Source organism: Crotalus tigris, unplaced genomic scaffold, assembly GCF_016545835.1.
Source record: "Crotalus tigris isolate CLP2741 ecotype Arizona unplaced genomic scaffold, ASM1654583v1 scf7180000020932.1150333, whole genome shotgun sequence".
NCBI classification, from domain to species: Eukaryota; Metazoa; Chordata; class Lepidosauria; order Squamata; family Viperidae; genus Crotalus; species Crotalus tigris.
The window spans coordinates 747,662-757,062 of NW_024098263.1; the positions used below are offsets into that span (position 1 = coordinate 747,662).

At 47.0% G+C, this 9,401-nt stretch overlaps 1 protein-coding gene across 1 annotated transcript in view; it reads left to right on the plus strand.

Moving 5' to 3' along the window:
* The window catches only part of SETD2 (SET domain containing 2, histone lysine methyltransferase), a 64,885-nt gene extending 60,737 nt beyond the window's left edge, over positions 1 to 4,148 (plus strand). Inside the window, exons 20-22 of the mRNA XM_039368803.1 lie at positions 1,189 to 1,269; positions 2,099 to 2,200; positions 3,249 to 4,148. Of these exons, the coding sequence (XP_039224737.1) occupies positions 1,189 to 1,269; positions 2,099 to 2,200; positions 3,249 to 3,410 (345 nt within the window). The 3' untranslated portion in view covers positions 3,411 to 4,148. The remainder of the gene's footprint in view (positions 1 to 1,188; positions 1,270 to 2,098; positions 2,201 to 3,248) is intronic.
* Positions 4,149 to 9,401: the final 5,253 nt, after the last annotated feature.

A 9,401-nucleotide genomic window follows, 5' to 3' on the forward strand; every position in this document is an offset into this window, starting at 1 on the left:
AAGGAGGGAGGGAAGGAAGGAAAAGGAGGAAAGGAGAGAGGAGAAAGAAAGGAAGGAAGGAAGAAAAAAGGAACAGGGAGGGAGGAGAAAAGGAAGGAAAGAAAGAAAAAGGAGGAAAGAAAGAAAGAAAGAAACACTGCAAACACACATACCGTAAAGATGAGCTGGCTGCTAAGCACTCAGAATACAGTCATTGTACAGTGTGTATTTGTGTTGAAAAGGAGCCATAAACAGCTCTTGGGAGGTATGTCATAACATCGAGTGGCTCATCGTAAGTTGAGGACCACCAGTAAAATCTCCTTGTAGAGAAAATATTAATGCCAAACTCCTCTAGGTACTCTCTAAACTTTGCCAGTCTTCACAAGTTCACGACTTGTAGGCTTCCACTCCCAGAATTCCCTAACCCAGGGGTTCTCAACCTTTTTAATGCCGCAACCCCCCAATCGGTCGTAAGTCGAGGACTACTCAACTGGTGCAGCACCGTTTGCAGACTGGGACTTTTGGCAGGCTCAGCAGGGCAGAGACAGCCTGGACAATTCCTATTGGCTTTGGAAAGCCAATAGAATTAGACTCTATTCAAGAGAGTCTCTTCTATTGGCTTTCAAAAGCCAATAGAATCAAAGGAAGTAGCCCAGCTAAGGAAAAGGGGGGAAAATGGCGGACTGCGTTGTTTGGCGACCCCCGTGAAATGGTCGTTCGACCCCAAATGGGGTCCCGACCCCCAGGCTGAGAACCACTGCCCTAACCAGTAAAGGTTGAATGGGGAATTCTGGGAGTTGAAGCTCACAAGCCTTAAAGAGGCCATGGTTGGACACTCCTGCTTATGACTGATCATTGAGGCTCTGGTTTGGCCCACATGTTTTGTTTTCAGTCACGGAAACCTCCCCCGCCTTCCTTCCAGTTGCACTTCCTCTGAAGTTGTTACCAGATATTTAAAAAATGGAAAATGCAAATAAAAGAATAAGCCATGAAGGAACTCTGATTAAAGAGTTTGCCTTATAGGGGAGATGGGCAGCACAAACATTTAATAAAAAAATGAATAATAAATTCCCAAAGCAAACAGTCATAAATCTGTGGCTTCTCCCTTGCCAATTCCTCTTTGGGGGAAGAAAGCCCTTCATTATTTATAAAAATAACAACAGTTTTTCCCCCCATAACGATTCTCTGATTGTGGTGGTCTCTTCCCAGTCTTCCAAAAAGCCCAAAACTGCTGAGGCAGACACTTCCAGCGAATTGGCTAAGAAGAGCAAAGAGATCTTCCGTAAAGAGGTGAGCTCGTTTCCATTTTCTATTTTATTTTATTCATATCCTAGCTTTGGTATTTTTATCAATAACTGAAGGGGGCGAACGGACCTAATGCACCTTCCTCATCCCATCTCCCCCACCACAGCAGCCCTGTGAGATGGGCTGGGCTGGGCTGGGCTGGAAGAGCGCGACTGGCACAAAGTCCCCCAGCTGGTTTTCACGCCTAAGGAGCAGGACTAGAACTCACCGTCTCCTGGCCACTGGCCCAAAGTCAACCAGCCGGCCTTCGTAGTTAAGGGAAAGCTAGAACTCCCAGTCCCCTAGGGATTGGCCCAAAGTCCCCCAGCTGGCTTTCCTGCCCAAGGAAGGACTAGAACTCAACTGGGTGACCAGCCCAACTGCAGGGATTCTGCCAGGGCTGCCTCTACTCAAACCCTTGGACGCGGGGGGGGGGGGGGAAATCCCGTCACTCTGTGGAATTAGAGATAGGGTGCGTCTACTGGGGAAGAAGTGACCGTGATTAATTCAGGCACTTTCTGAGGCAAAAGCCTCTAGTTGGACTAACCCCAAAATCCCAACCATCGAGGGGGGGGGGTGTTAATGCAAAGGAATTGTTTTGGGGAAGCCTTGAAGAAGCATCCTTGAGATAAGCAGAGGCCAAGCTGGGAGGAATCTCCTCCCTCTCTTGTCCTCTCCAGCTGCCTCCCCTCCCCTCCCCTGAATCTGCCATGAAGGGGCCAAAACTCCCTTAGCAAACACTTCACTCTGGCAACACAAATTTTGGGTCCCGTCTACTTCTTAAGGCGCAGAGTTTCCCATCGTCTCTCTCTCTCTCTCTTCGTTCCCCCACCAGATGTCTCAGTTCATTGTGCAATGCCTGAACCCCTATCGCAAACCTGACTGCAAAGTGGGGCGCATCACCACAACGGAGGACTTCAAGCACCTGGCACGCAAGGTGAGCGGGGGCCCTTCCGGAAAACTCTCTCGGAGCCTCCCCAAACAAGCCAGCTTAGTAGTCACCTTCCCCCTGCCCCACCCCCGGGTTTATGAGGCATAGATGGCATCTTGGCAAAGGGGGGGAATCAAGCCTTTCTTTCTTTCTTTCTTTCTTTCTTTCTTTCTTTCTTTCTTTCTTTCTTTCTTTCTCCTTCCTCATTTCTTGTTTCTTCCTTTGTTTCTTGTTTGTTTCTTTTTTTCTTCATTTTTTTCTTTCTCCTTCCTCATTTCTTGTTTCTCTTTCTTTCTTTCTTTCTTTCTTTCTTTCTCCTTCCTCATTTCTTGTTTCTTCCTTTGTTTCTTTCTTGTTTTTCTTTTTTTCTTCATTTTTTTCTTTCTCCTTCCTCATTTCTTGTTTCTTTCTTTCTTCTTCCTCATTTCTTGTTTCTTCCTTTGTTTCTTTCTTGTTTGTTTCTTTTTTTCTTCATTTTTTCTTTCTCCTTCCTCATTTCTTGTTTCTTTCTTTCTTTCTCCTTCCTCGTTTCTTGTTTCTTCCTTTGTTTCTTTCTTCCCTTGTTTGTTTGTTTCTTTCTTCATTTCTTTCTCTTTCTCCTTATTTCTTCTTTCTTTCTTTCTTTCCCCTTCCTCATTTCTTGTTTCTTTCTTCCTTCATTTCTTTCTTTTCCTCCTCCTGAGATTTACAGAACCTTGTGGTTACAATGAACATCCAAGCAGAAGCCTAGAGACGCATCCCAGTGGCCTGCCTGCAGGGAAGATGCATCTGCCCCAGATTTGAGTTCTGCCTACAAAATCAGGAGGGCTAAAATAATCTCTACGAAGGAAGGAAGGAAGGAAGGAAGGAAGGAAGGACTTTCTCTTCCTCTCCTCAAACATTCCCTCCCTCCTAGCACTGATGATGTTACCTAGTTGGGTCGTGAAACATCTGTGAGGAACCCACCCAGCGCAGAGAGCACAAAGGACCCTGCATTTGAACTACAAATGTAATAATTATGTGGGGTTTCTTCTCTTTCCCTTCCTAACCCCCTCCCTCCCTCCCTCTCCCCCAGCTCACTCACGGTGTGATGAACAAGGAGCTCAAATACTGCAAGACGCCTGAAGACCTGGAATGCAACGAGAACGTCAAACACAAAACAAAGGAATACATCAAGAAATACATGCAGAAGTTTGGCATCGTGTACAAACCCAAAGAAGACACCGACATGGAGTAGGATACACACACATATATAAAAGTTCTTAGGGACTTGATTCTTCCTGAGCAGGGTTCACATACCGTTGTGGGTCTGAATACACAAAACACAGATCTGGCCACACAAACGGTCTCCTTTCCAAGCTGAATTTGGAGGCCAGCGCGGCAGAAATAGTGGCGAGCAAATGTGTTTGCACAGCCACACCTGCTCACACCCAGCTCACTTTGCAATCAGACCCCAAGACTGACCACTAGGGCGGTGCTTCCCATGCGCAACACAATGTGTGAGTCCATCCTCTCTCCCCACTGAGGTCTGTACAATATTCTATGTGAATATATTGAATTCCTTGGTTCCCCCCCCCCTTTTTTTTTTTTTTTTCTTTCGGCCCGGCCTCTTTTTTTGCAGCCCAACACCTGTTGATATCATGGGAACACTTTGTAAGAATAGTTTTGGAAAAAAACAAAAAGAAAAAAAAAGAGGAGGGTTTGTTATTTTCTCTTCCATTTTCTGTTACCTTCAGATTTTTTCAGTTTCTTGTTTTTTTCCCCATTGTTCTCTGCAAGTTTTCATGTGTTATCATGTAAATATTTGCAAAGAGGCCAGCTCAAGGTTTTCAGGCAGGCAGGCAGGCCGCAGCTCTCTCTTGATAAGATTAATTTTACTGCTTTAAAATCATTTTACTTTCTCCAATTTTTACGAAAGTTTTTATGTAAAAGGAAAAAAAAATTAAAAAATTAAAGAAAATGGCAATGAAAGAAACGCAGAAAAAGTGAATTATTTTACACACACATACACAGACACACTGGAAGTCAAGTTACCTTGAGGCAGCCTATAAAATGTATTAAATAAAATAAATGGAACATTATTTGGGAAAGGAAAGGTTCTGCAGCCAGGGGTCTTCAAACTGGGCCCTTTTATGACTGGTGGCTGAGGAATTCTGTGAGTTGAAGCCCACCAGTCATAAAAGGGCCCAGTTTGAAGACCCCTGTTCTACAGGAAGTCCTCAACTTATGATTGGTTGCTTAGCAACTATTCAAAGTTATAACAGACTACCTGGAGGATTACTACCGCCTGGATTCAAATTTAGGATGGTCAAGTGACCACATGTTGGGCAATTAGCAACTGACTTGCATTTATGCTGGTTTGCAGCATCCTCCATACACACGACCCTGTTTTACAACGGTTTTGCCAAATCTGGCATTTACTCCCAGTTATGACCACTGTGGAGCCCAAAATTTCTGCTGTTAAGCGAGATGGTTGCTCAGTGATTTTTGCTTCATTTTATGACCTTTCTCGCCACAGTTGTGAATCCCTTCAGTTGTTAAATTAGTCACCTGGTTGTTAAGTGAATCCAGCTTCCCCCATTGACCTTGCTTGTTAGAAGATTGCGGAAGGGGATCACGTGACCCCGGGACATTGCGACAGTCGTAAATACAAGCCAGTTGCCAAGTGTCTGGATTTTTGTCACATGACCAAAGGGAGGCTGTAGCAGTCGTAAGTGTGAAAAAAGGGTCCTTAAAACAGTCCCATTTAGCAACCATTCGAAGTTACGACGGCACTAAAAAAGGTGACTCGTGACTGTTTTCCCACACAGACGACCATTGCAACATCCTTGTGGTTACATGATCAGAATTCAGACAGTTGGCAACTGACTCCTATTTATGACGGTCGCAGTGTCCCAGAGTCACGTGATCCCCTTTCACGACCTTCCGACAAGCAAAACCAATGGAGGAAGCCAGGTTCACTTCACAACCGCGTGACTAATTTATCATTTAACCCAGTGGTTCTCAACCTGTGGGTCGGGACCCCATTTGGGGTCGAACGACCATTTCACGGGGGTCGCCAAACAACGCAGTCCGCCATTTTTTCCCCCTTTTCCTTAGCTGTGCTACTCCCTTTTATTCTATTGGCTTTTGAAAGCCAATAGAATAGACTCACTTGAATAGAGTCTAATTCTATTGGCTTTCCAAAGCCAATAGGAATTGTCCAGGCTGTCTCTGCCCTGCTGAGCCCGCCAAAAGTCCCCTTCTGCAAACGGTGCTACACCAGTTGAGTAGTCCTTGACTTACGACCGGTTGAGTAGTCCTCGACTTACGACCAGTTGGGGGGTCGCGGCATTAAAAAGGTTGAGAACCACTGCTTTAACAAGAAGCGTGGTGAAATGTGGCAAAACTCCCTTTTAACCACTGTCGCTTAGGAGCGGATGGTTTTCGGCCCCCTGGTAGGACTGCCTGCAGTGCCCAGGTTGGCCTGCAGGGGGCAGAGTTGCCTTGTCTTGAATGAGGGCTCTTGCCAAGACATGGAGGGCTGGGGTTCCCCAACGTGGTGCCCTCTGGATACTGGGATGCTCATCCTTCCCCGGATTCCCAGCTGGTTAACTCCCTGGGCAGGGGAGGGGCCCCACACCCCACTCCCTCTGGAGGGACCCCCTTGACACCCAACCATCATCTCACACACACACAGATTCGGACTCCCTTGGGCCCCCCTTTGACCAGCCATTTCCTGCCATTTTGAAGGGGGAAGCTTACAAAGCTGGGATCCTGGAGCAGAGTCTTTCAGCCTCTGCAACTGGGGGATGTCTGGACTTGGAAGTTTCCCAGAATTCCCCAGCCAGTCACGGTGGATGGAAGATCCTGGAAGTTTATGGATCAGGTGCCCAGAGGATTCTTTCCCTACTGTGGGGGCGCCCCACAGCTTCAGAAAGCTACTGAGTGCTCCATGAGGTGCTGTTGTGGTATCTTCTCTCGGCCCAAATAGCCTTCGACCTTCACCTCACTCCTTTCTACCACTGATGACGTTACTTAGCTGGGCCATCAAAACACCTGCAAACAGCAGTCCTCCTCCTCCCCCCTGCAGCCCCCCTCCCTTCTAGCACTAACAATGTTCCCTAGTTGAGTCACGAAATATCTGTAAGAAAAGCCACCCAGCTCAGAGGGCACCAGGACCTCTCAGCCCCCCCCCCTCCTCCTCCCCCAGATCTCCTTCCCGGCCGGCTTGCATCAACCACAGATGCTACTCCATCTGTTCCCTTCTTTGATGCTCAAGGCCACGTCCACGGAGGCTTTCTGAGCAGGCAGCACGCCAGGAGGAAACACATGTGCACCATGCCAGGAGCCACCAGCCAGCCTGGGCAGCAGGAATCCACACCGCCTGGATTCCCCCTGGGGATTAGCCAATGGAGCATCTTGGAAGAGGACCCCCAGCGTGGCCTGAGCCAGCCTGCAAAACACGACTGGGTTTCACAAGGCAATTAAAAGCACTTCCGGAAGGGATGTTGTTGGCACCCACCCAAAAATGTCCCTTTGTCCTGTGCTGCAGGATGCCCCCCCCACACACACACCCACACTTACAACCATCCCCTCCCTTGGCATCGGGTCTGTACTTATAGTAACTTGGTAGTCCCCAGAACCCCCTGCTTCCCACAAGGATTCCTGCCAGCATCCCGTCTGTGGCATAAATCCATTGCTAAGCAAGGGGATCGTTAAGTGAGCTGTGTCCGATTGAATGACCTTGTTTGGAATGGCTGTTAAGCGAGTCACTGCCGTTGTTAAATGAATCAGGTGGTTAAGTGACTCTGGCTTCCCTCCATTGACTGCTTATTAGAAGCTGGCTGGGATGATTGCAAATGGGAGGGGAGGGCGGGAGAGAAGGAAGGAAGGAAGGAAGGAAGGAAGGAAGGAAGGAAGGAAGGAAGGAAGGAAGGAAGGGGAGAGGAAAGGAAGGAAGGTATTGGAGGGAGGGAAGGGAGAGAAGGAGGAAAAGGAAGGAAAGGGATTGTGGGAGGGAGAAAGGGAGAAGGAAGATATGGGAGGGAGGAGGGAAGGAAGGAAAGAAGGGATTATGGGACGGAGGGAAAGATAAACATCTGTAGAACATCTGGAAAATACTGGCAAGCCTCCCAGTGAGCTCAGTTTAGCAGTTTTAGTTTTTTAACAGCCACCAAAGTTCCCCCAGCTGAGCCTGTGGCTCACCCTGAAGATTTCCCAAATCTCCCTCTCAGCACTTCTGCCTCCCTGTGATTCTCCCCAGAAATCAGTAAAAAACAACAACCCATATTGTGTCCAATTGCAGCCACAAATTCCGGTTATCTACATAAGCAGGGCAGAGCTTCCATTGCATGAGCATGGGCTCCATCTTGACTTTTTTGACCTTTGGGTGGGTGCAGCTCCAGCAGTTTCCTTCCTTCTTCTCCTTTCTTTCTTTACCCATCCATTCCTTTTTTTTTCTCTTGCTTTCTTCCATCCTTCCTTTCCTTTTCCCCCTACCCACTTTTCCCTCTCCCTCCTTTTCCCTTCCCTCAATCTTTCGTTCCTTCCTTTTTCTCCTTCACTATTCTTTCCTGCTTTCCTTACTTTGTTCCTTTTTTTCTTTTTCCCGCTCTCCTTCCTTCCTTTCCTCCCATCCTCCATTCCTTCTCCCTCCCATACATTCTTTCCTACTTTTTCCCTTTCCCTCCCTTAATCTTTCCTTCCTTTTTTCTCCTTCACTCCTTTTTCTTTCCTTTCCTTTTTTGTCCATTCTTCGTTCCCTTTCTCCAGTCCTTTTCCCCTCTTCCTTCCCTTTTCCTCCCACCCTCCTTTCCTTCTCCATCCCATACTTTCCTTCCATTTCCCTTAATTTCCTTTTTCTCCTTCACTCCCTTTATTTTTCCTTTCCTGCTTTTTCTTTTTGTTTCTCCATTCCTTCCTTCCTTTTCTCCACCCTTTCCTTCTCCCTCCCATTCTTTCCTTTATTCCTTTTCCTTTCCTTCCCTCAGTCTTCCTTCCTTTTCCTCCTTCACTTCCTCTTTATTTTCTTTTCCTTTCCCACTTTTCTTCCTTCCTTTTCTCCATTTCTTTTTCTTTCTCTGCTCTCCTTCCGTCCTTTCTCCTCCCTTCCTCCCACCTTGTAAATTCTTGTCTAACCCAGGGGTAGGCCACCTTGGCTCTTTTATGACTGGTGGACTTCAACTCCCAGAATTCCTGAGCCAGCCATGCTGAGGGGAAAGGGAGAGGCTTCCAAGCTGAGCCAGGCTGGCTCAGGAATTCTGGAAGTTGAAGTCCACAGAGTCATGAAGGGGCCAAAGTTTGCCTCATGCTGGCTCAGGAATTCTGGGAGTTGAAGTCCACGAGTCATAAAGCGGCCTAGGTCTAGGCCAGAGGTAGGCCACCTTCGCTCTTTTATGACTCGTGGACTTCAACTCCCAGAATTCCTGAGCCAGCCATGCTGAGGGGAAAGGGAGAGCTTGCCATGCTGAGCCATGCTGGCTCAGGAATTCTGGGAGTTGACGTCCACGAGCCATAAAAGAGCCTAGCCCTGGTCTAAAGACATATTTTCAAGAATCTTCCAGAAACCCCCCCCCCACACACACACTGCCTGGCTGGGGAATCCTGGGAAGCTGGTCTTCCAAGGAATGGGTGAAAGCTGGACTGTCCAATTCCGTCTCAGCTCCTGGACTTCTGTCAGCAAAAGAGAAGCAGAAGGCTTTGCATGAATTGGCTCTTCCGACCCTCCCTTAAAAGATTCTGGCACTTCCTGGAGAGCTGAGGCGATCCTGGGAGAATCCCACCAATCCAGAATAATTTATTTGGAAGACACACCAAAGCCTCCTTTCAAATCTACAATATAAGGAGATTCCGCTTTCTTTCTCTTTGGAAACCTTGGATGAACAAAAGGGTTTTTAATCGCCTTCTGCCCTCTCATACAGTCCACTAAGTACAATTAAAACTTTTATTTAACAGCAAAATTGTGGAAACATCTAGTTTGTACATTTACAATTCTTCTCTTCCAAGAAGGGCATCAGCAAAACTCCAGGCATATTTACAGAAGGTAAGTTAAATGTTGTTACCCCAAAAAGCAGCATCTTTCTTCTCTTTGAGGGGAAAAAGGCAGTCCTCGATTTATGACGGATCATTTAACAACCATTCAAAGTTATTACAGGCTCGTAAATGTTTAAACTTCGTTCAAAGATACCTTGAGGTACATTCATTTGTTTAGTGACCATTCAAACTTAACATGGCACTGAAAGTGACT